Source organism: Quercus robur, chromosome 7, assembly GCF_932294415.1.
Source record: "Quercus robur chromosome 7, dhQueRobu3.1, whole genome shotgun sequence".
Classification (NCBI taxonomy): domain Eukaryota; kingdom Viridiplantae; phylum Streptophyta; class Magnoliopsida; order Fagales; family Fagaceae; genus Quercus; species Quercus robur.
Window position 1 is genome coordinate 629650 of NC_065540.1, and position 27428 is coordinate 657077.

General features: G+C 34.4%; 1 protein-coding gene across 2 annotated transcripts; it reads left to right on the forward strand.

Annotated features, from left to right (window-relative positions):
• The first annotated feature begins 207 nt into the window (after nt 1-207).
• LOC126691596 (transcription factor AS1) lies at nt 208-4976 on the forward strand. 2 transcript variants are annotated; one of them, XM_050386631.1, is made up of 3 exons: nt 208-701; nt 825-870; nt 3479-4976. In XM_050386631.1, the coding sequence occupies exon 3, from the start codon at nt 3535-3537 to the stop codon at nt 4606-4608; it is 1074 nt and encodes a 357-aa protein (XP_050242588.1). In that variant the 5' UTR covers nt 208-701; nt 825-870; nt 3479-3534; the 3' UTR covers nt 4609-4976. The 2 variants fall into 2 exon arrangements, with proteins under 2 accessions (XP_050242588.1, XP_050242587.1); XM_050386630.1 differs by lacking the exon at nt 825-870 and having other exon boundaries at nt 213-701.
• Nucleotides 4977-27428: the final 22452 nt, after the last annotated feature.

Below are 27428 nucleotides of genomic sequence, written 5' to 3' on the forward strand. Positions count from 1 at the left end.
ACCGCCGGAAAACTCTGATTAGTGTTTAAAACATTTTTGAGAAATAAAAAAACCCCGGAAATTGAAAGCCGCGCGAAATGACGGAATATGGCGCATTTTAAGCGCTGAAATCGAGCGTGCGCCTTTACAGCTCTAAATTGTATTTGTAACTTTACATTAATCATTAATGCATAGCTATTAGTTCTATCACTGTCTCTCTATACTCCTACAATAACATTAAGGCCATAACGCTTCATCAAATGTGTGTTTTAATGTATCACCAGTAAATACCCGATGAGTGATCACATTACCTATTAACGGGAGCTTACGATAGCAAGTTCCCGAAAACACGTAAGCGAGTGTTTCTCTGCTGTTTTCCTCTCCATTCGCGTGCCCTTCTTTTTCGCTTACTGTCAGATCTCTCTATCTGTGTTGTCTTAACTTTTTATGACTCTCTCTAGTCTAGTCTAATCTCTTCTTTCTTTCTTTCTTTGCCCATTTCTCTCTCTCTCTCTCTCTCTCTCTGGTCCTCTATTACCGTGTTCTCTCTCTCTCTCTCTCTCTCATTCTCAGAGTGTAGGCAGGGATATTTCTCTCTCTAGGGTTGTGAGTATATTTTTTAGCGTTTTCCTTCCCATTTTGGTTTTTAAAGTTCCATCTCTGTTTCATTTTCCAAGAGATGCGTCGAAGACGAAGCTACCTTCTCAGTTACTAAGGGAAATGTAAGCCTCTCTCTCCTTCTCACATCTTTTTATCTTGTTTAACTCTGGTTTTCTCTGGTTTGTTTGGTTGATGGGAAAAAAGGTTGGAAGATTGTTAAGTTTTCTATCTTTATCGGTTCCCAGAAATGGCGTGCGTTTTGGGTTTTTCTGACATCAAGAAAATTCCATGGTATGTTTGTGTTTTTTAGGGAATGGTATCCACTATCCACTATCATCATAATATATTATTTTTTTAATCTCTTTATGAATAATATTAATCAAAGGGCTAAGACTAAAACTTCTGATCATTGTGGTATAATAGAAGCAACCCATGAAACAAAAATAACATTAAGCAGGGATATTTTTTTTTATATTTCAAAACTTGTTTGCTAATTGAAATTGATGATATTCGCATTTGCCAAAAGAAGAAGAAGAAGAAGATAATAGCCGATTGGTATGAAAATTCAAGTACAGGGAGATTTCTGACTCACTGTGTCACTTTTTATTGTAAGGAAATAGTTGAACTCCAAACTGGTTCGGAGATATCTTCACTTGAACCCGTTATGTGATGATCCATGCCTAGTTTTAGTTACATAGTTTTTTAATCGAGTCGTGTGACTTGTTTAAATAATACACATGGATATCCAGTAATAAGATTAAGGAAACGGATTGAATAGAGGAATCCCGAACATTGTGCAATCTCAAATTTGTCGATATCAATGGTGACTCATTATTTCAATGAATCGTTTCTTCAAACAGATCTTTGCCTCAGTAGAATCTTCCAGTGGCATGTTTCGGCCTATTCTTATAAATCTTGACGCAGTGGGTTTGTCATGATAACAAAATCTTTCAAGAAGATACAATTTTAAGATAACTCTAATAGTTTTTTGTTTTTTTGAAATGAATATTTTAATTCTTTCTTTTGCTAAATGATTGCAAGTCTTTCTTCTTTCTAAATAGTTTGAATGGTTTTCTTTTTGTAGTTGGTGAATAATCTCAATAGTTTACTTAATAAATGATGTGAGGTATTTTATCTCTTATGAAAAAGAACTGATGCTAGACATTTTCCTTCTTTGCTTGGTTTCTCTTTCCTCACAGAGTTCGTAGTGAAAATTTATTTAGTGTTTTTTTCCCTCTTGAAATTTTTTCGGTCTGTCACTTTATGATGAAATTTAGTTCAGCCCATGAAAAGATTATGAATTTGTGCCGTTGCTCTAGAAACTACTTTTTTTTTTGCCCTACAATTCAACTCATAATCAGATTTGATCATGTTTGTTCTGCTGTTTCAAATTCATATGTGTATGTCATTGTTGTGAATGTGTGATGTAACATTGCGAAATCATTGCTATACTAATTGAGAACTATAATTTTGTAGTATTTGGGTTTGTTATTTACTAAGTTTGGATGTAACTTATGTGGCTTATGAAAGTAAGAATTCAATGCAAAATGTATATGACATGAAAGTGAAAGTGATCAAGAGTTTATAAGTGACACAGTTGTTTGCTCATTGATATATGCTCAAACCTCTAAAAGCTTTGATGGAGGTTTTTAAGTATTTGGTTCATTGATATTGATTTTACATTATCTTATATAAATCAATGTCTAAATTGAAATATTGAGTGGTAGCTATCCACCCTCCAACTATGAGAATTTGCATATGTACTCTGAAATACAAAAATTCTTCAATCAACAGCTCAATTTGAGATTAGTCTTCCCAATAATGTGTTATTTGTAGATGCTAACTTAAATGGTGGATGCACATCACAAATTAGTCTTGAAATAATAGGGTGTCAATTGTAACAAATTTATTGTTTAGAATATACATTGCAAATGCTGCCATAGTTTTAGAGTATATCACTGCAATTATTCCTTTATATATACGTGTGTGCGTGAGTGTCTATATATATATATATATATATTTCTCATATATGTAAGGAGTCGCTTATAGTAAGGGTGCATAATGTCTGTTGAATTTTCGAGGTGCTAGAGCATGCACTTACAGCATAATATATTGCTGACCCCCACACTGGCATACAATTAGTGCTGGACTATTGCGATGCTTGTGGGGTACTTGGTTAGTGTATGTCAAGTTGAACTAACTTGTACTACTGTTAATGAGAAACGTATTTAGCACCATGATGTATGGTGTCGTGTTGATTCTTTGCCTTATGTTCTGATTGCTGTGCTGGCTAATAAATCTATGCTGAACTAAAAAAACATCATATTCTCTTTCTTCTGTATTACTGAATTGAACATACATCACTTGTGAGTCTGGTCGAGTGAGGTGTCATATCTGACTAATTCCCAGTCTGTCTGACTAAATCCCTTGTTGGATTGGTTGTTCAATGTCACTATTTCTTGTGAAAAGTGCCTGAGTTGTACATGGAGGAAACTCATCTTTCTATATCTATGGTTGTTCAGTTGATACAGGAGGAAAAATTAAGGCATTGGAAAGTTGCAGAACTTACACTAACTGTCTCAAACATAAGCGGGTAAATTATTTTTAGTTAGGTGATAGAAACAGTATAGAACAGAACTTAATTGCCACTTTAACGTCCTGTACCTTTAGTTTCTGTAGACCTTTGTCTTGTCCAGGAGTCCACTGTGCAGTGCACAACTTTGCTTTTTGACTTTTCTATTTAGTTTGTGTAGGTTCATTTACTAGCTGGTTCTCTCTTTCAGAATCTCATCTGGTTTGTTAGTATTAGTTCACGTTCCAGGATAACTTTAAATCTTAGATATTCATTGACAATCTGTTTATGGACGACTCATATTTTGATCCTTTGTAAAACTTTCAGATACATTATGAGGAGTTTAAGTTTGAGGCCATGGGCAGTGGTGTTTGCATCTGGAAATGAAGGAGAGGCAGCGTTGGAGATCTGAAGAGGACGCTTTGTTACGTGCGTATGTCAAACAATATGGCCCTAGGGAGTGGAACCTTGTGTCACAGCGCATGAACACAACTCTAAACAGGGACGCGAAATCCTGCTTAGAAAGGTGGAAGAACTACCTCAAACCTGGCATAAAGAAGGGATCCCTCACTGAAGAGGAGCAGCGTCTTGTCATCCGCCTTCAAGCCAAACACGGCAACAAATGGAAGAAAATCGCAGCTGAAGTCCCAGGTCGTACTGCTAAGAGACTAGGCAAGTGGTGGGAAGTGTTCAAGGAGAAGCAGCAGAGGGAGCAGAAGGAGAACAACAAAACAGTTGCTCCAATCGAGGACGGAAAGTACGATAGGATTCTCGAGACTTTTGCAGAGAAGCTAGTGAAAGAGCGCAAGGCCCCAGCCTATCTCATGGCCACTTCCAATGGCGGTTTTTTGCATTCGGACCCACCTGCTCCTGCACCAGCTTTGCTACCTCCATGGCTTTCTAATTCCAATGGCACCTCCACAGTCAGGCCACCCTCCCCTTCTGTGACCCTCAGCCTCTCTCCCTCAACTGTTGCGGCCCCTCCTCCAATCCCATGGTTGCAGCCTGATAGAGGACCGGATAATAACTCTCTTGTTTTTGGAAATTTGCAGCCTCAAGGTTCGGTCCCTGGTTGTGGAGAGAGCATGCTGATATCTGAGTTGGTGGAGTGCTGCAGAGATTTGGAAGAAGGGCACCGTGCGTGGGCAGCACATAAGAAGGAAGCAGCCTGGAGGTTAAGAAGGGTAGAGCTGCAACTTGAATCAGAGAAGGCATGTCGGAGAAGGGAGAAGATGGAAGAGATCGAAGCGAAGGTGAAGGCTCTTAGGGAAGAGCAAAAGGTTGCTTTGGATAGAATTGAAGCAGAATACAAGGAACAATTGGTGGGACTAAGGAGGGATGCAGAAGCCAAAGAGCAGAAGTTGGCTGAACAATGGACTTCAAAGCACTTGCGTCTTACCAAGTTTCTTGAGCAGATGGGCTGCAGACCCAGGCTTTCTGAACCTAATGGCCGATGAGGAAGATCAATATACACAGCGGGGGTGGTTGTGTATCACGTCTGTCTTAATCCTTAGCTCTTTTCTGCACTGATATCTTGTTTGCTTGATCATGTGTCCATTCTCCTCTGAAGTTCCTATCATAGGTGTTTATTTATCATTTCTGTCTACTTATAGGTTGGAATGAATGAATGTAAGGAAGCAGTCGCTGAACCTGCTTTACTTGCATTTTTTTCCCTTTTAGCTGTATATTATAATTATATTCCAAATGTTGCTTTATTCTTTTTTCTCTTTCCCCTCCCCCCCTTTCGAGAGAAGGATAATCTGGTTCATATGCTTAGTATTGATTTTGGTTGAATGAATATGATGAAAATATGATCTTTAATGAAGAGGCTTAGTACTTGTACTAAACTGTTGGTGAAAAAGCAATTAGTTTGCAGATTGAGTACTGTGATGTTTTTATGTCAGTTTATATAGAGAACATCCTTGTTAATATACAGCTGGTTATGTTGCCTCATACTCCCCCCCCCCCCCCCCCCCCCCCCCCCCCCCCAAAAAAAAAAAAATCAAATTCCCCCAAGTGCCATGTAGATCATCATTTGCAGTGCAAGGCACAGAGAAAGTCAAAGAGACAAAATTTTGAATGTGACAAATTATAAATGGTAACCACAAAAATGATGTCAATGGGGGTTTCCAATAAAAATTTGACAACTCAACAGGAATGAAAAAAAGTAGTCAAAACTTTGTTTTTTATTTGTCATGGGAAATGGATATGCAATGCAATATGGAACTTAATTAGTAAATGTTGGAAGTCGGAGAATTATGTTTCACTCAAGCCACAAAAGCTTTGCCTCCCAACACTTCGGCATTGGTTTAAATTTATTAGTTCAACACTGATTCCCGTAATAGAAGAAGTTTGTGATGATTTTATTGCTGCCTGCTCCAAATATACATGGAAAGGCTGTTTAAGTTTAGTATGACTAGAAATACTGGCAATAGAGTTTTAATTAAGAGACTGATATACTCGCAAAAGCGTACTTATATGGTTTACAATTAAACTACTATGCCATTTGGTGTTTTGCCTGGTCCGATTCCTCGAGAGTCAACTGCAAAGCAAACAATATCATGCAGAATTAATTTCATGATTATCAACTTCAAAAAGAAAAATACTGAAGAAGTTATAACTTGTAAGATATTATAACATATAGCAAACAGCACAAGCCAGGATGGTAAGAGTTGGTTGTGGTAAAAGAAAAACACCTTACACGAAAGATAGATTGTTATTTTCCTCATTGATGCAAATGAATGTCTCAGCCCAATGGTTCTTCACAATTTCTGGAACCATTGTTTCCCCGGAGAATGGGCTCCAGTCATTGTTCTCAGCATCACTAAGAACCCATGTTATTGCTTCAGGTGGGTTTGCAAAGTCGAAGGTTTGAGTGATCTTATTCTTCTTCTTGGAAATGTTGCTTGAACAGGACTTGGAACTTTGTGAATCCTGCATGAGATCAGAACAAATGACTGAAGATCAGCCAATCATTGTTTTATGTCAAGACGGGGTAAGTAGTTCATTTGCTAACTCGCCTTAGAATGTCCGCCAGGTTGTGAGGCCTCCAGAGTTTCCTCAGTTTCATTTGCTTCCATTTTGACATACTTCTTAGCTTCTTTCAGTGAACGGAAACGCTTTCTTGTCTTCACTTCATGGTAAAACTGCACAAATTATTCTTTGTCAAGTTAAATTTGCCAAATTTTTGCTTGCAATACATAATACTCTAAACATGAATTCAAAATTGTAATTCGGCAATGCTTACGTGTACTAATTATAGGGACATTTTGTATCAGAAGACATGATCATGGAGCAATTTGGCAGAATAATGTTATGACGGAAGTTTGTTATCACTATATTGCAGATGTGAAGTTATTTGGAGGTATGAGGAAAGAGACATAATTTGGCATTATTTTTGCCTAATTATGGAGTGATTCGGCTTTTCAAATGCCAAAATGAAAGGGAAAAGTGGGAGAGATTATATATGATAGTGTAATTTGGTTTAATCGTGTACTTCAACTTGATAATGCCAAAATGGCAGTCCATTAATTGCTGCAAAAATAAGTTTCTATTCAATAGCATACAATAGGGGTCTTATATTCGGATCTTACAACTAACTTTTGAGCCTAAGAAGAGACAATCACGCATAATTTTACATGATAAGCTGCAACCTTTTTATTAAAAATAAACAGAAACAGAGATACACAATAGATGCTGACTCTGGTGGTAACTTTTTTTTAATGCAAAAAACAAATCTTTTTCCTGATTAGCCGATAAGGCTATATCATCATGTCTTAACTTTAAGTGGTTTTTGGAGAAAAATGAGAAAATATACTGCTGAAAAATAACCCCTCCAAAGTCCTAACAAATCCAAGAAGTGTGAATGCGTCATAAAATTTAGCAGTAAACATATTCTCTTAAAATATAACCTCTCCTAAGTCATAACAAATCCAAGAAGTGCAAATGCCTCGTAAGCTTTAGCAGTAAACATACTCTCTCAAAATAACCTCTCTTAATTCCTAACAAATCCAAGAAGTGGGAATGTCTCATAAGGTTCAGCAGTAAACATACTCTCTCAAAATAATTTATCCCAAGTTCCAACAAATTCAAGAAGTGGGAATGCCTCATAAGCTTCAACAATAAATGGCTCAAACATTTTCAAGCTTTAACATCAAGAATATCAACTAGGAAGACTCAAAATCAGCCTAGTATCAATATGTTCTTATCTTAAAATAGCAGATAGGAAAGATAAATAAAAGTAACAACTTGCAGGAAGCCAAAAAATTCATAATACTTCATGTCCAACTTGTTAGGTGAAGCAAGTTCTCGCAAAAGAAGTGACAATTTTAAGTAGCATGGAATTGAAGGTGTTATGCAAAAATAGGGAAGTGTAGTGACCACCCACATTCAACCAGGCATTATTAAAGTCGAAATATACTATTAAATTCCGCATTGCCAATACCGACTTATGCTGCCATAATCTTTCACTTTTCCCTCTCATTTCAGCATTTAAAAAGCTGAATCACTCCTTAACAATTGTCATAATAAACTTCCCTTGTAACGATATTCTGCCAAATGACTGCATGATCATGGTTTGAATTATTTGTGCAACAAGTAAAAGCTCAACAGTTGTACATAAATAAATTTAAACTACCAGGGTCAACTTTAATTTAAAGCAAGCCGAAGCAAGAAAATGCATCCCAAATTCCCAATGCTGTGAAGAACTAGCTAGTGTGAGATTTGAGAATGCATCTTGAATATCTCAATATTCCTAGAAAATTTATGGTGGGGAAGCCCCGGTTATGAAGGTGAGTGTCACTTCAGAATTGGGAATTTCCTACTGATAAATCACTTAAGATGAAAATTAGCTAGGTGAGAGACTACGTACCTAGATAATTAGAAATAGGACGAGCTCATTTGGATTAATTAAAAAAAACAATACAAAGAAAATATAAGCAAGGACCAATCTCTGCCATATCAATTATGTTGTTTTCATCAACTTAGTAACATGAGAGGAAGACTAGCTGTAGTTCAACTATTTGTTAATAATTTAATAAGAGTAGTGTAGTAACATACTTAGTCAATTTATCAGAGTTAAAACTCAGAGAGAGAAAAAAAAATCTAGTCAAAACTTCCATTTCAATCAAGTTCAGCAATACATTATTGAGATTGATAATAAGAGCTATTGTTTTTTTCCTTTACATTACGTATTTAGTATGTGTCTAGTCATGGAAATGTGCATATGCCAATAAACTGTGTTCTTCATGTTTCAGGTGGCAAATAAGAATGCGATACTTTAGAGTAGTCACCATATCATAGACCTTTGAAATGCGTCTTGAATCAACTTATATTACAATAATAAAATTGCATTATGAGATTTTATAACATATTCACTAGCAGAAAGTTTTCTTTCCTACTGTACTGACTACTGAGGTTCATAATTTCTCCATCATAGCATTAGCATGGTATGTATATATGTAGGAAAAATGGAAGTGTTAACAAGATCATCTAATGAAGTAGCTTTGTTTTAAAACTAAGAATGAGACTTTAGCATATGGATAAACTACAAAAGATTGACAAGCAATATTGTTTGTAACAATAGCATTAGACAACTTTCATTTTGTATTCGAGCAATGTTCTATTTTTGCTATAAATAGTGTGTTTTAATTTTGGTTTATGAGTGAGGTTAAGACATCGATAACCAAGATAGCAGGGACCGTAATTGAGAAAGACACAGAAGGCAAACCGAAACTCTATTTTGTGGTGATTGTATGGACGTAAAAATGGATAACACAAACAACCTAATAGCTAGAGTAAATTGCAATCCGGCTAAGAATTGAATAGCTTTGCAAAAGGGGAAATACCATTGAACACGTGACAGACATTCTATTTATGAGATAGGCAGCGGTTTCAAATGCAAAGTGTCAATATTTTTGGAAACATAAAGACCAGCAAGGAATGAAAAACTGATTAAAACAAAATGCCTATTTCGCAGTTCAATTTTATCATTTTGTTGCCTGTGAACAATGAACCATGCCATATTGCCATATATGGCAAAGACACAATTTAATTGGGGTGGTGAGTTTAAATAAGAGGTAGAGTAGAGCAGACATGTGAAAGAAAAAGAAAAACTTGAAGATTCAACAATGGCGGAAACTGAGAAAAATAGAGAGAAAGAATTTTCTGAAGTAAACTCTATCTTTCATTCAAGCTTAATTATGCTTACATGCACACTGCTCTATATATATAGTGTATCATAGCTTATAACAGTTTCTAGAAGAATCCTATCTAACAAACTCTAACTAATCTCTAACAGATTTGATAGATGTACAGAAAATATCTGGAGCTTAGTTAGTTAGAATAGAGCAAGTCCAGATTTTGCTCAGTGAGGAAGAACAATCCCAAACAACATCATTTTGCTGCCTTGAATATAAAACATGCCAGACATAAGAGAAAATGATGCCGTCTATCATTTAGATAGACGTTACTGTTTTGAGCTTCAAATTTGTTTAAATCTAAGTTACTGTTGAGCTTGTGACCATTGGAATAGTGTCCAATCTTTCTTCTTCGTTTTTGTTTTCATTGGTACCACTTACATCCCCCCTTAAAACTAAGGGGTCAATGGAAACCATGGTTTTGGAACGCAGAAATTGAAAACGAGAAGAGGAAAGACTCTTTGTAAAAATGTTAGCTAACTGGTCACCGGTTGTAATGTAACGAATTTGAAGGTCACGGTGAAGAACTCGGTCACGAAAAAAGTGATAATCCACTTGGACATGATTTGTTCTGGCATGAAAAACAGGGTTTGAAGCAATAGCTAGAGCAGAAATGTTGTCACACGAGAGCTTAGGAGGAAAGGAAAGAAAGATACCAAGATCCTTCAAAACTTGACGAATCCAACATAACTCAGCTGCAGTAGTTGCAAAAGCCCTGTACTTGGATTTGGTGGAGGATCTAGACATGGTGTCTTGCTTCTTTGCATTCCAAGTAATTGGATTATAAACCAAATATCCAATGGTGGATTTGCGATAAAAAAGATCACCAGCCCACTCTAAATATGAAAAAGCTGAAAGGGACAATTGACCACATTGGAAGAAAACCCCAAAATTGGGAGTTCCATTAATATATCTCATAATTCGTTTGGCTGCAATCAAATGAGTTTCATTAGGATCAAACATAAACTGGCAGACCTGATGAACTGCAAAACTGAGATCAAGCCTTGTAAAAGTCAAATAGTGGAGTGAGCCCACCATACCCCTATAAACATGAGGATTAGCAAAGAGAGAACCTTCAGCAGGAACTAATCTCAGGTTAGGAGCACAAGGGGTCTTGGCAAGCTTTGCAGATAGCATGTTGTGCTTAAGAAGCAAATCATGATCATACTTAGATTGATTTAGAAATAACCCCTTAGAGGTTCAAGTAATGTGCAAGCCCAGAAAATAGTGTAAATTGCCAAGATCCTTAAGCTCAGACTCAGAACTTAGCTGTTGAATCAAAGACTGTAAGAAAGAGGGACAATTGCTAGTGAGGACAATATCATCTACATAAACCAATAGAAAAATCAAGAACTTGCCATGCCTCAGTATAAAGAAGGAAGAATCAGCCAAAGAAGCTTGAAACCCCAAGTTAAGAATCTCTCAAACCGTGCCCTAAGGGCCAGTTTGAGCCCATAGAGAGATTTTTGCAGGTGGCATACATGATTAGGAAAGGCAGGATCCACATAGCCAAGGGGTTGTACCATATACACTTCCTCTTTCAAGAAACCATGTAAGAAGGCATTTCTGACATCTAGTTGCCTCAAAGGCCAATTGAATTGAACAGCAAGAGATAGAATGATTTTGACAGTAGGTGGCTTAATTACTAGACTAAAAATCTCCTCAAAATCAACACCATATTGTTGATGAAACCCCTTCGCTACTAATTTGGTCTTAAACTTGATTATACTACTATCATCACTATTATGTTTTAGCTTGAAGACCCACTTGCAACCTACAACATTCTGAGATGGTGAAGGTGGCACCAAGGTCCAAATGCCTTGTCTAGTAAAAGCAGTAAACTCCTCATCCATAGTTGAGCACCATTGTGAAAATTGTGCAGCAATTTTATAAAAGGGAGGTTTAGTGATGGTATAGTCAATCTGAGGCTTGGATGCAGATTTTGAAATAGTGGTTTCAAGAGCTTTGGGCTTGAAAATGCGAGCCTTAGACCTAGTAGTCATGGGATGTGTGTTCTAAGTAGGTATAGTGATAGGCACAGAAGTCATAACAGTGGACTGCAATGGCTCAACAGAAGAAGGAATAGGTATAAGAGATGATGAAATGATGTGAGATGTAGAGGAAGAAGGTATAGGAGCTTATAGCTGAGGGGTAGGCGTGAGAGATGGGATAGGTGATGTGGAAACAGTGGGTTAATAGGGGCTAGGACTAGGACTGACACTAGAGCTGGTGGCAAATTGAGAAGGAGTGTTTGCAACAGGAAAATGAGAAAGAAATGTCAACTAATGAGCAATTGATGTTGATGGGGGTTGTGTCAGAAGAGGAACTCAAACTCATTGAACAAAACATGTCTAGATATGTAAATCTGAAGTGTATTAGGCTCTAAACAAACATAACCCTTTAAGTAGGCAAGATAGCCAAGGAAAATGCAGGGCTTAGTTTGTGGTTGAAGTTTGTGTTTATTATAAGGTTCAACAAGAAGGAAGCATGTACAACCAAATGTTCTAAGGTGAAGCAGATCTGGTTTGGACTAAAACAAAAGCTCCCAAGGTGATTTGTTTTGAAGTAAAGGAGTGGGAAGTCTATTAATGATATGAGTGGCAGTGGAAACTGCATATGACTAGTAGGACAAAGGAAGATTGGAATGTGATATCATGGTAAGAGAACATTCAATGAAATGCCTATGCTTTCTCTTAGTAGTGCCATTCTACTGAGGAGTATGAGGACATGAGGCCTGGTGTATGATGCCATGACTAGAACAAAAATGATTGAAGACAGTAGAAGTAAACTCAACCTCTAACTCAATCTCCTTCACTACTATTACTACTCTCTAATATGTTCAATTTGATGTCAATCAAGCTTGACTGCAAAAATTACATTCCATGGAAGCACCAGTTGATCATAATAGTATTGGAAGCCTATTCCTTGATTGAGCATATAGATGGCTCATCCTCTTAGCCTTGTCAGTATGTTCTTGATACTCAAGGAAATCCAGAGTTTCTAACTTGGAGAATCAAAGACAAAGCTTTGCTTTCTTTGATCATTATAGCTTATAACAGTTTCTAGAAGAATCATATCTAACAAACTCTAACTAATCTATAACAGATTTGACAGTACAGAAAATATCTTCAGGTTGGAGAAAATATCTGGAGCTCAGTTAGTTAGAACAGAGCAAGTCCAGATTTTGCTTGTTGGGGAAGAACAATCCCAAACGACATCGTTTTGCTGCCTTGAATAAAACATGCCAAACATAAGAGAAAACGATGTCGTTTATCATTTAGATAAATGTCACCGTTTTGAGCTTCAGATTTGTTTAAATCTAAGTTACCGTTGAGCTTGTGACCGTTGGAACAGTGTCCAATCTTTATTCTTTGTTTTTGTTTTCACTAGTACCACTTACAATATGGACCAAACTCATGACCTTCTACTTTGATACTATGTTAAGGCTATGTTTGGTTTAGCCACAATCACTCAATTTTCATAACTCATTTCTTGTTTTTCATGGGCCCCACCACCAATTATCTTGTTTGGTTTGATTTTTTTTTTCCCTCAATTCTCATAACTCATCTCTAAAAAATGTGAGAATGAATAGTGAGTTATGAGAACAAAAGTTTAAAGGAAATTGAGTTAAGTGGCTTAATTGTAATAAAATAGACATGGTTGGAACCCACACGTTAGTGCTGTCTCACTTATAAGTTAGTCAACAATAATGAGAGCCAACGGCTCTTTGCCATTTGGTCCTGCAATAGAAACTCACATTTACTAAAACAAAGTTTTTTCACTTGCACTTGGACGCAACAACACACACACAAACAACTTTGCCTCATTCTTCATCTCTCAACCTCAAGTTCTCACATCTCTCTTAATCCAACAGATCTCTTTCAAGTGAGTTGATCTAACCTTCATTTCTTTGTTTCAAAACTCCTTGGTTTAGGTTTTTTGGTTAAATATCTATAGATTTTTATGGGTTGGTCTGATATTTATATAGGTTTCTTTGGTTAAATATATGTAGGTATTTATGGGTCCTTCCTCATCATATTCTTATAAATGGGTTAGGATCATAATATTTTTTTTTGGGGCATAATTTGATATATATATAAATATATATATTTGTCACTAGGGATAGGTGTTTTAGAGTGGAAAAGGAAAAGAAGCCTTTTGATAGTTAAGGAATGTGACTACAAGAGAGACGTGAGAGTACCAATTTGGGAAAATTCACACGGCAAGAGAGAGAGAGAGAGAGAAAGGGCCGCCGGTCTAGGGAGAGAGAAATGGCCGTTGATCTATGGATTTGAGGCTAAAGAGTAAAGACTCAAGCAACCTGTGTGTGGGTTTCATTTTGTCACTTCTTTTTTGGTTCCTTTGGGGTTTCGTTTATGTGGAGAGAGATTGTTCTAGTATTTGTCTCAAACTCTCACGCTGGTTTAAAAGAGAAAAGACAATAGCCGTTTCAACTAATGGGTTACCCAAACTAAGTTAAAGTTGGGTTTTCCAAACTAAAAACCAAGGGGAGTTTTGATGCCAAACACGGTGTGAAATGTATTTGTTTATTTTTAGACCCCTCTTAAAACACAACCAGATTAACCTAGTTAATTAACCAAGTGATTACTTTGTCAAATTATCCAAATCTAGGTTAATGCAAATATATCATATCATTGTAAAGTGTGGAAAAAAAAGAACACAACGATATGATAACCCAGGAAAACCAAACCGGTAAAAAACCTGAGGAGGATTTAACCTAACTATCCTTAAGGTAAAACGAATTCACTATGAAAGAATTGAAGTTTACACAATAGTGACTTAGACCACTAACTTCCTATTGCTACCTCGAGTAGGAAACTTACTACGTACCACGATCACGTGACAACTTTGAGTCCACGGACTACTTCTTTCTTGGATTCCCAACAATCACAAGTACTCCCGCTTGTATATCTTTAAGCTCTTGAATCTGTAACTGAATTGATCACCAAACTCTAGACATCAATCTTGAGATTGGAAACCCTAAGTATATGTGAAGGCAAACACCTCTAGATCTCACAGAAGATTCACACACATAGCATAAAGAGCAACCTCAAAATGTGGCTAGAGTTTTCGCTTTTATACTTAAGACAAAACATAAAACCTTGCACGTCAAACGGATTTGGGCTAAGTTGGAAATTCTGCAGAAAAAATAATCTGCACGACTTTCGATCGGTCGAGTTTAATTCTCGATCAATCGAGCCAGACAGAAACTCGATTCCAACTTTACATAAAAACACATACTTTGAGCAAGTCTAAACAAGACTAAAACGTTTTGATCATGGTTTGCCAACACTACAAAATGAAGTTCTAATACATTAGTTCCTAATTCCTTAGAACCTAACAGTATTAAGAGAAAATAGGGAATTAGATATGATTTATGAGAACTAAGATATAAATTTTAAAATATGAGTTATGTGACATCCAAATATAGCATAAATTACCATTTTTGAGAGAATCAGTAATTTAACCATCACTAAAACAGAACCACAAGACTTCTTTACATAAAGAGACAAATGGCAAGATTACCCTCATTGACATGCATGGCATAAAGATAACGATCATGGGGATGACCTAGATAACGATGCCAACAAATAGAGTCTACACATTCAGACACGCGAGCACTAACGAAGGGCAAGAATTTGGAGTGGTGGATGAAAGTTTGTAGAAACCGGCCAGACTCATTCGCTCTTCTTCATGGTGACCTAATCCTAGGCAAAGAAATGAAAGGGATGAACTTTCAAAGAAAAAATCATTATCTTTGCAAGAGTGATAAATTAAGAGTAAGGATTTGGAATAGAGAAAACACGGAAACATTAAAATCGCAAAAGGAAGGAGGAGGGGTATGTAGAGCCAATGTGAGAGAAGGGCCTTCGATCAGGCCTTGCCATTACCAACATCATGGTGCTCATGGACACAACAATCTTCATGAGTAGTTATACGTACTGGTAAGATTCGAAATGACATGATAAGTGTCACCAATATCTAGTAATCAGCTTGAAATCTGAGAATGAATACCATAGAAGGCAAGGTGAGCAAAGAGCTGAGGTTGAGTAGCAATAACAATAGGTTGCTATCATATGATCGAATTCGTAATAGATTTGACAGCGGGAGCAAGATTCATGGTTTGGGGTATCAGTGTTCCAATCAAAGAATTGGCCACATGAATCAGAAAGGTTGTTATATTTAGAATCTCCATTACAGCCAGATCCACGACCGCGAGAGTGGCAACCTCAACCCCTAGGAATAGTAGGATCACCTTCGGCAGTGTTTTCTTCATTTACACAACTACCATATATATGGTATAAGGTTTATTTACTAAAACCGTGGCTATAGCTTCAATGTGGGAATTGCTTTCCTTTTGCTTTTGGGCATGATTGTGTCAGTTTGATTTCTATATGTGGCCATAATTTTTGCACGTATAATGTAATTTCTACTCTATTTTTCTTTACTTTTCGAGATGTAATTTCTACTCTATTTTTCTTTACTTTTCGAGGAAGAAGTTGTTGATGTTCTGTATGTTTTGTCAATAATTAGTATCTCAAAGAATATATAGTTTTTGTCATGGAATCACAGGGAATATGTTGTTATTAATTAAGTAATAATAATGTTTTTATTGCAGTCACGTGGTGTGAAGTCGATGAATTCACATTGAAGACTTTTTTTATCAAGCAATAATAATAATAATGCTTACAACTTCTTGGAGTCAACCTCCGATAATTCTTTCGATGTGTTTATGAAGAAAAGACATATTCAGGGATTACTTTACCTCTCTTGTTATGCCTACAATACTGTGGTTTAGACACCTCAAAGGAAGTTAATTGTAATGACTAGTAAAGCTTGTCAATCACAATATTTAGGCTACGTGTGGTAATCTTTTTTTCCTCAATTTTTTGTTTTCAATGACAATTTTCTGTTTCCTAAGGCAAAAAAATCTTGTTTGTAACTTATTTTAGGCGAAAATCAAAAACTATTTCCAATTTCCATATTATGAAGGAAATTGATAATAGGTCTTAAGCTGTTTTTATTTTTCAGTTTTCAAAGCTAGGCTTAAAAAACACGGAATAGAAAGGCCCTACATGCTACTTTAATGAACCGACACATTGGTTTGAGCCACATGAATAATAAAATATTTTTCACTCTCTTTCCCGTGCCTCCACTTTTTTTTCTTTCAATTTTCAGCTCTGAAAATTATATTTCCTCTCCAATCCCACGTATCTAACCCTTAAATCTATCTCTACGCCTAAAAGAAAGCAATATCTTTGGGATGCAATTTGTTTTTTCTTTTCTTTCTTGAAATTTTACTTTTAAATATATTGAAAGTTTATTAAAATATAATTATACTTTAAATTTGTATATAAGGAAATAAGATTAAAAAACACAAAGAGAAATCTATTAGCAAACACACCCAACTAGTATGACAATAAACTCCCTATTAAAAAAAAAAAAAAAAGAGACAAAAAGTCCTTTCTTTTACTTTTTTTACTTTTATTATTTATTTTTATGCATAAGAGTTTGCAAAAGGAAGCATTTTCTACGTGCATAGATTTTGTATACGCTCTATTTATTTCAAGGAAAAACTTTATGTGAAAATAGTTTTTTACATTTTTCTGTGTTTGGTAGTATTTAAAAAAAATTATTTCTGAACTTCCTTTATTTAGTTTGGTATGAGATAGAGTTGTTTTTCGCTAAAATTTTCTAAAAAACAATTATATCTCACACAAACCTAAATAAGGAAAAAAACTTCTAGCGAAACTAAATAAGATCAGTAAAGAGATAGTTTCCAACCCATTTTAAGATCACTACCAAATATAGAAAAATAAGATAGTTTTCTAGAAAATACTTTTTGAAAAATAATCCATTTTTCAAAAAATGCTAATATCGAAACAAACAAATTAACTATATATTCGAACATAAAAAAAAAAAAAAAAAAAAAAAAAAAAAAAAAAAAAAAACCCTAATTAATTTACAAGACACTAAGTAATTTAACTAAAATTATGTATGTTAGAATTATGTAGTAAAATGATTAAATTTACTATTTTTTAATAACTTAAACTTTTGGGTGAATCGTTAATTGAACATAGTATCAAAGTAATAGGTCCTGGGTTCAATCCCTAACTCCTCCACTATATTTTCCATTTAAAATCACATGTATTGTGTTTCATCTATTAAAAGAAAGTTTAAGCCCACACGTAAGGGAAAATGTTAGAATTAAATGTGCTACATGTGAGGGAAATGTTAGAAATATGTGTGCTTTTTTTTTTTTTTTTTGAGAATCAAAATTATGTGTGCTTAAATGATTAAATTTATCATTTCTTAATATCTTTTTAAGCTTTTAGAAGAATTAGTAATTTAACAATGTCCAAAGAAAAAAAAAAAAAAAAAAACCCTTGATTCAAACTTTTTATCATGAGATGTCTCCAATTTCAAGAATTATAAAATTCACCTGTAAAATTAGATCAAAATTCTGGAGTCTTCTAAGCCATATAAAACCTAATACCACTGCAAAAGAAGAGATGCTGAGTATAACGCTATTACCTGGTCTAATTTCCCAAAGTACTTAGCAGAGGTCCGTGGCCTTTGTTCCACTATCCATCCCTCTGGCAATCCATATTCTCTTCCATCAACAAAATGTACTTTTGGCATTTGGGGCTGCTGTTGATCCTCGCTCAGCATTCTGGGCTGCCCTTCCGTCGTCTCCATTTTGTTTAGCCCTCTTGAATTGTTCTCATCCATAATAACTCACTGTGTGCGCTCACAGAGAAGACTTAGTTATAAAGGTTACAAAAGTGAGAATATATCAAGCATCTATATATAACGCTCACTCTTCTTTTGTTGGTACATACACACACAGATTCTTTTTTGAAATTTGTGGATTACATTGCATGCAAAATAGATATAGGGTGGCAAAGCGAGGAGCTAAGTCAATAAACCGCTTTTGTTTTATTCGGACAGGAAATTTATTAGGGTTCTCTACATCCAACTTATTCAACCCATTCAACTTATAATGTTCATTACAGAGGCTCTGGTGTGTCTATATATATATATATATATGCGTGTGTGTGTGTTATATATCACTTCCTAACAAAGTTTGGAAATGCATTATAAATTATAGTCGTCATTTGAGTGCGAATGATTTTCTTTGGGTCAAACTTACGAAGTACTTCTTGACAATAAAAAGGTTTGAATTGATGGGTGACCTAGTGTTTTTTTTCCAACTTAGTCACAAGACTGGGAAAAGAAAATAAATGAAACCTGAAGAAAAACTAGTATAAGAAAACCAGTATAAAAATTGACCTTTTCTTTTTTCTTCATTATTAAGATTTAATTAAGGCTCTTTGTGTAGTCGATAAATAATTCCAGTATCATGGGCTCACTTCCAACTGCATCCCAATGCATTAATCATTGATTACATCTTGTCAAAATAAAAACTCTCATGATTTTTTAAAGGTGGTTTTTTTTTTCTTTTCAAGTCATAGACTATACTTAAAATATATGAGCTCATATTTCATTAGTTTATTTACACTTTCAAAAAAAGAAGTAAAACAATACTTTTACAATAATTATTTTTTTATTAAAAAATCAAGGTACGAGTGAATTCACATATCATTCACGAGCTTAACTGCCCTTCCATTGAGTTTTTGCTTACCAATTTCCTTTGCCTTAGTTGAAATCAATGGGTCGTTTGATAAAAGATTTTTAGTAACGTTATTTAAGTGTTGTGAAAATACGTGTGAGTGAAAAAGTGTTGTGAAAATACGTGTTGTGGTGTTTAAACAACGCTATCATACATATCACAAATAGTTGAACGGAGCATGCTTTTGGATTATTGTAATTTCTAATTAGCATAGGGCTAGTGTAACTTATATCAAAGCTACATTTTGCGTACTGGCTGCTGCAAACTTATGTCAAAGCTGCACTTTGCCCATTTTATATTTGAATGCATAAATTTAGTCTAATTTATACTTAACAGGAGTTGATGTAAATATATATCATATTATAAACTGAGCCTAACAACTGCCAAATTCTTTTACTTTTGAATATTCATTAATTTCTTGGATATATGCAAATGTTGATCAACCACATATTAAAGGCAAATCTAGGATGACTTCTCTAGGGGCCAATGTCTAAGACTCCCATAACAAAAGTGCCCCAAAATTATAGCATGATAAATGGAAAATACAAATTCATAATTGAATTGTACAATCCTTCCCTGTCTTCAAAGAGAGCCCGAGAATATTGGCTCAACATAACTCCAATCCCCTTGTAAATCCTGTTTCAACCAAAAACAAAAATTTGTGATGAGTGCGTGGAATTGTAATTGACAATCAATTTTTCCTAATAACTCAAGACTCTAATTTTCGTAAACTAGTCTCTCATGAGGAAAATTATGTTATTAAGTGAAGTTAATAAAATGATTTTAATAAATTAGGTTAAATTGTTCTACACTTTTAAAATTTATTTTGTTCATGTAATATCATAAATTTATATTGGAGATAGTGTTCGTTTTATTTGTAAACTTTTTAATTAGAGAGAGAGAGAATAATTAAATCGCAAATAAAATATCTTGATAAATTTGTTATTGGCAATATAAAAATATAACTGAGAATATATATATATATATATATGAAAATGTAACCAATGAATAAGGTAAGTTATAAGTTATAATAAGACTTAGAAAATAATGAAATAATACAATAGGAAGACAACAATAAAAATTATCGTAAAATTATTTTTAAAAAAATGTCCAAAATTGTAATATAAAAATTCTTAGTTATATAGAAAGACTTTTTTTTTTTTTTTTCAAATGTGTGTACAGATATTATCAATTAAAAAAAGAAATGTTAAAAAAACTTGAAGACAAAAATTTTAATAGTAATTTTGTAGGTCAAAAAGAAAAAAGAATGGTTTTAAATAAAAATTTTACGTACAGAAACTTAAATAAATATTATTTTTTATTGATATTTATGGTCTTATGACTCAAATTGTATATATTCGGCTAACTGTTTGGGTGCCCAAAGACGAAGAAATTATGAAGTTTGCAGCAATGTATTTTTTTCAAAAACAAAAGCAAGGTAATCAGCAAAACACTAGCTAACTCACATCTAGAAATTCTAACTAAAGACCCGCTATCAATCGTCATTAAACCTGAAATACACAACCTCAAAGGCTTCATCAACACGCGGTATAAAGTTGATCAGTGCACATTGTTCATTGTAGGAAGCAATGAAACTTGAGGGTCCACCATCATCGCGCTCCATTAGAACAGGAATATCATTGCCTTGCACTAGAGCAGGATTGGCTTCCACCATAGCAGGATTGTTTGGCACCATTTCCACAGGATTAGCTGGCTGGTTCACAGGATTTTCTTGCTCTTGCGTTGGAATGGCAGCAACAGAATCTGGGGGTGGTGGGGCTGCATCTTTTGGCACTACAGGAAATGCTTGCTCCTGTGTAGGAATGGCAGCAACAGAATCTGGGGGTGGGGCTGCACTAATGTTTTCTTCTTGTTTTGGCTTTACAGGATTTTCTTGCTTTTGTGTAGGTTTGGCAGCAACAGAATCCGGGGGTGGGTCTGCAAAAATGATCTCTTCTACGTCAGAATCCTCATCCGCATCCATCTCATTATTTCCTGCAATCAGTGAGATTTTGAGAAAACAATAAAATTAAAGAGCTAGACCAGATTCTTAATAGAAAACTAGATCCACACGTTAGGTAATTAACAACAGCAAATTTATCTTGCACGCTCACTAATGAATATTTTATAAACACAAGAAAAATGCTAGAGTTATAAACTACCGATGTAGTGAATAATTATTAATAAGAAAAAAATGATATAAGTGGTGGACTTTGGTAAATCCAAATAAGAACCAATAAGAATTTATCATTCAACAGGTAATAAACAAAGTTTGTGGATCTAAACATTATGCACAATGTCTATACTTTAATATCAAATGTGGATATAATTTTTTTTTTTTATAAGAATGTTTCGCATTTAGCACATGAGACTGATTGTGTATATTAGTAAGTGTGAAGTAATTAAGTACCCTCTCCCTGTGGCACATTTTGTTCCCCGTTGAACATATTAAGAAGATTGCGATGTGCTATGTACAGCCATTCCTCAACGATTAGACGATTTCTTTTTTCCTCTTCAGTTTCAGGGGATGTACGGCGGTAAAAGTTGTAACCATAGGAAGGATTAATGAGCTCCACAATATATCCATCATCATCTACCAATTCCTCCATTGTCTCTATGTATTTTATTTCGACTGTCTTTGTTTTGTGTTCTTCACGAACCTCAGATGACAAGCGCGCCTTCTTCTTCTTTGATATAACACTACTACCACCTTCAGCTGTTGGAGAGGTCCTCTTCCTCTTCAGTTTTTCTTTCTTTTGTTCGGATTTCTGTGCCTGAAAATATTACAGTGCCGAGATATTAATGAACAGATTTTTTAATATCATCAAGGTATAATTTTTTCAGTAGTTCTTAAATGCCAAACATGTAGTTTTGAATCTCGAACTCACCGAATTATCAGCTTCAGCTTCAGCTTGCCTGGCCTTTTTTGGCTTCGGTTTATCTGGATAAACCTCATAAAGCAGAAAATTGACAACCTCAACGGTCGACCGGAAAGTTCGGTTTGATTTTTCATGACGATAATACTGCATGGAACATTATATATATGTTATGTTAACAACGCATTAACTTCTTAATTATGATCCTTTAATTACATGGAAATAAGTATTTTAGGAATTTTTAAATTGCTCCCTTCAACAATTATGCTTTACTTTAAGTTCATTACCAGGCAACAAAAGTTAAGTGAGATCCAAAAAAAAAAAATTCAATCAAATTACCACATCGAATCTGCCATTGCTGCGTTTTCTTCGTATAATTTTCCATCCATCTAGCCTCTCAACGAAAGAAAACTGACGCACATTCTGAGTATTAGAGTCCTTCGGATCCACACCTTGAGGAAGAGGGGACAAGATCTGCAAACAAAATCATCAAGTGCACATTAAAACAATAGTGTATATATGTTCATCCACATGTAGGTGTGTATATGATGATCATGGTGAGTAGATGGTCATATATAAAAATAGGGTTTGAAAAGGAGAGGATTAGAACAACTTTGCAAAGAGTTGCATCTTCCTAACAGTTACAAACCCCTGTCAAAAGTTGTAATCCCTCATAAAGAGTCACACTTGTTCATCCAAACAACACCACCCATACAGGAATTTATCACAATTCAAGGATATATGTATGAGTTTTTTCTTACGAAATTCATTAAACAGAATAAACGAAAAGAGAACTCTATCTCGGAAATGAAACTACCTTGTCCACTTCTTCAAAATCAATGTCACAATCACTGGGTAGCTTAAACGAGACTGAGATCTCCCCAGCCAAACTGGTACTACCCCGCGGCTTTTTGAGCGGGGTCGCCTGTGTTTTCAACAGCAAATACAAAGATAGCATTGTTAACATCGTGAAGAATATCATATGCATGAGAAAACTTTCATGTCAAATAACCTAAACTGGAAAGCATATCAAATAATAATTTAGACGAGGATTTTCGTAAAAGTTTACCGTGTTGATAGCAAGATTTTTGTTTGCACAATCCAGTACCGGTGGTTGGTACGATATGGGCACAGCTTGAACTGCACCATTGTCGTTGGTCCCATCCTCGTTTTTTCCCGCCTGTTTCCTCAAGTAAGACGTGGATTGCTATTGCAAAATAAAAGATGGGAAATTGTTAGCATGAATTGTGAAATTCATATCTGTATCATGCACAGACCCCAACAACAAAAGGTGAAAAGAACCACTTACAGATATCACGTCTTTGAGAATTTTGTGAAGTTTAGCAAGGAGGCCATTGTCTTGAGAAAAACCACCCTCAACTACTGGTTTTGGAACATAGGGTTGTATCTCCCACCCCGTGATGTTCTCCACCTTAATGGGATTTTGGGAGTCTGACATATTGGCCTATAGAGATAGAGAGATAGAATAGAAAAGAGAATTGTGTGAAAATGATAGAACAAGAGAGACATATATATAGTGGGAGTCCGAGCCATTTCAATGTTCAAATCCTTTCGCCCAGATACAACTTATAACAATTGACATCAAATTGGGTTTACTTCCTTTCCATTTCAGCACGGTTTGTTCCATATAAAGAACCATTGCCACGGTATCTAAAATAGGTTTTTTGAATAGGAATCTAAGACGCTAAACCAAATATAAAGTTACCAAATCCCATGGTGAAAATGTTACCTTATATACCAATATTACCACGTTTTACTTAGACTACCATCCTAATTTGCTGACCCTTCCAGAAATCAAAACCCTAACATTTGTTGGCTGCCACCAGAACCCATTGTTAACTTTAAACTATCTCTTCAATCTAATTTATGGAAATGATTCAAAAAGCTTGTGTTTATAGAAGTACAAGTTGTTTGCTCCTCGGATTTTCAAGTTGGATTCACTTGTTTTATATATATCAATGTTCCTAATTACATTGAAAAGGGAATCTAATAATTCTTATGCAACACCATTTCGTTTGAATGATAACGTTAGAGGTGGTTGTGCCCTAAACTTGGGTCCAAGTCTCATTAGAAACTTGCAATATTTTTTTCATCCTTTTACCTTTGGCATCACCTAACAAAAGGAAAATTATAAAATATATATATACACACACACGAAATAAGCTCCCTAATTCCTAGTCTACTTATATGTTAGAAATACATTCCCTTTCTCTTTTATGTGTGTGCTTATTTCTAAAATAAATAAACAAAAATCATAGTATATTTATAATAAATTATCATTTGATTCAATTAACGGTTAACAGTTACATTTCTTTCTGTATAGATCTTGCACTAATTGTTTAGCATTATATAGATCTTATGTTACTAATGATGAAGCCTTATTAATTTCTCATCAATCAAACCATATAAAAAATGCAATTGCACTAAAAAATATATATATGATCTAATAATAATAAATGATGCTAAATTTCATTCCACCAACAATAAACGGTTAACAGTCAACTATTACATGTTGTATTGTACAAATTATCTCAAATTATATCAATATTATATCAATAATGATGAAGGATAAAACCCTTATCGATAACCAATGATACCAATCAAACATCGAATTGCAAGTGTACTTTAAATATGATCTAATAATAACCAACGATACCATATTTGATTTTAACGGTAAACGGTCAATTGTCTTGTCTCGTATATTATATAAATCCTCTATCACTAATGATGACAAATAAAAACCTTATTAATTTCTCATCAATCAAACCATAAAGATGCAAGTGAACTAATTAATAAAGATGTTCTACTAACGATGTTCCAACTTATTCTATTAACGATAAATGATTAACTATCTTGTCCCATATTCTTGTATTATACAGATCTTATGTTATTTTTTTTTAGATACAAGATAAAAATTCTACTTTAATATAATCTAAGTGTATATATGGGTGAAACTTTCTCCTGGAGACTTGAATCCTGACTCTTACCCTCCACACCCCACAAATATTTATACTTGTAGAATGACTATCACGCCAAGGATGCGCAATAGTTAGATCTTATGTTACTAATGATGAAGGATAAAAACCTTATTAATTTCTTATCAATAAAATCATAAAAATGCAAGTGTACTAGTAAATTTGATCAAATAATAACAAATTGTACCAAACTTTGATTCTATTAGCTGCTAACAATTAGCAATCAATCATCATATCTCACATGAGTGATACACCTTCACTTCGGCCTAGCGCTTATAAGCTGAAGGTGGGAGGCGTCTCTCCTCGATGTGGGATTGAGCAAATCCGTGATAGTCTTCACTCAAAGCAGACAATACCTTTTAAGGGAGAGACTCGTCCCTCCATAATCACCATTCAACCCATAAAATGCAAGTGAATTAATATAGTTGTTCTTATAAAAACAAATTATGACAATTTTGATTCTATTAACGATAAACGGTTAACCGTCAAGTCTTGTATTATACCGGTCATCTCATATTAAATAAATCTTATGTCACTAATGATGAAGGATAACAACCTTATTAATTTCACATTGATCAAACCAAAAAAGTGCAAGCGTGCTACTAAATATGATCTAATAATAACAAATGATATCATATTTGATTTTATTAACGGTTAACGGTCAACCATCACATCTCATATACAGATTTTATTAACGATCAACGGTTAACAAATAATATCATATTTGATTTATTAACGGTTAACGGTCAACCATCACATCTTATATACAGATTTTATTAACGGTTAACAGTTAACGGTCAACCATCATATCTTATATTGTATAGATCTTATATCACTAATGATAAAGAATAAAAACCTTATTAGTTTCTAATCAACCAAACCCTAAAAATCCAAGTGTATTAATAATTTTTTTTTAAATAATAATAACAAATAATACAAAATTTGATTCTATTAACGGTTAGTGGGTAATGGTCATGATCATGTCTTGAACTCATGGATAAGAATAATCACTTCCATTGGGCTCCAATTAACACTCAATTATCCTTAAAGTTGATCGTTTTGCAGCATTGATATATATGATTAGGGTTTAAAATTATTAAGTGTGTAAAAAAAGGTAATTAAAAATCATCTAGTTCTCTTTCTATTACTACCAACTACTTAGGGTTGTGGCCCTGTAGTTAGAGTATTAGTGTGGGATAGGTCATGAGATACTCTCAATGACCTTGGTTTGATTTAAAATTATTGTTGCTTATCGCTTGAAACTGTTAGATCTTAAGTGAGATTGAAATTAGGCTATAATTCAATTTTCTTAACATTTTTTCAAGGGAGTATATGTGTAGATCCCCATTTGAACCCTCCTTATAGATCTGTTTATATATATCCTGTAAGTATTGGGTTATCCAGAATAAAAACTATTATGCTTATGTCCAGATTACAAATCGCCCTTTACCTTCATTACTAAAAAATATATATTAATTTTATATAAAAATAAATAAATAATATGGTTCAAATATTGTGATAGATTCTCAAAAGTTAGGTTTAAAAGCTCTAAATTTGACACAAGCTTTTGAAAAAGGATGTATAATAATAGCTTAAAACAAAAAATTTTAAAAAAACTATTAAAAAAAAAAACCAAAAAAGTCAACACATGAAACACTTTTTGAAAAAAAAAAGAACAAACCAAACAAGAATCAGATCAAGCATGCAAAAACCAGATCTATTCTTTCAAGGGTCAAAATTATAAATTGTTTTAAAAAAATCAAAGGTATAGGAAAATTACCCCATCTAATTTTATGACACGCACGGTGCCTGAATGTTGCACCTTTTCCAAGTAAAAACTCTCCTGCCCTTCCGTCGCCAAGGGCTTAAGGATCTGCGACTCCATAGCTTTGTCATCCTCACTGTACTCAGAAATTAGCACCATTGTTACCCTAGAGAAAGATAGTAATAAGATAGTGAGTGAGATTGTGAGAGAAAAAGGGGTTCATATAGTGTCTTAGCTCCTATACATGCAAAGGTTAGCAAGCCACGTGCACGTCAACCAGGCAAGGTGGTGAAGTGTCGTCTAAAGAAGGAAGTCTTATAAAGCTTTTACCTATTTAGCCGACGGTTACATATACGATGTTCTGGATTGAGCATCTGTGTACTTGAAACGATTGGTAAAATATGGTAGAAATGAAATATTGCTATATATTTCACCAATGCATGCATTAGAAATATGCAAATTTGAATTTGACTTTGTTTGATTATGAAACATAATAAATATTTTGTTGCTATGTATGGCAAGTTGATACTCACTTAATTGGTAATTATTATTCTCACTCACTTGCTAATTATTCAAACATTTTTTTTTCTTTTTTGAGAAAAAGATTATTCATTACTTCATGAGTAATATTTTTCTTTTTCACATAATAAGTCTCGCTATTTAAATTCATTGTAGAGTCTACAATTTATGTGAAGAGAAGAATAATTCCTTCTAAAATATTAAATAATTACTCATTAGAGTCATACAATTACTCAATGTCTAGTCATATTAAATTCTTTAGCCCCCTC

Excerpts from the sequence above, each read along its gene's own strand:
- LOC126691596 (XM_050386631.1), top strand. The coding sequence starts at position 3,535 with ATGAAGGAGAGGCAGCGTTGGAGATCTGAAGAGGACGCTTTGTTACGT.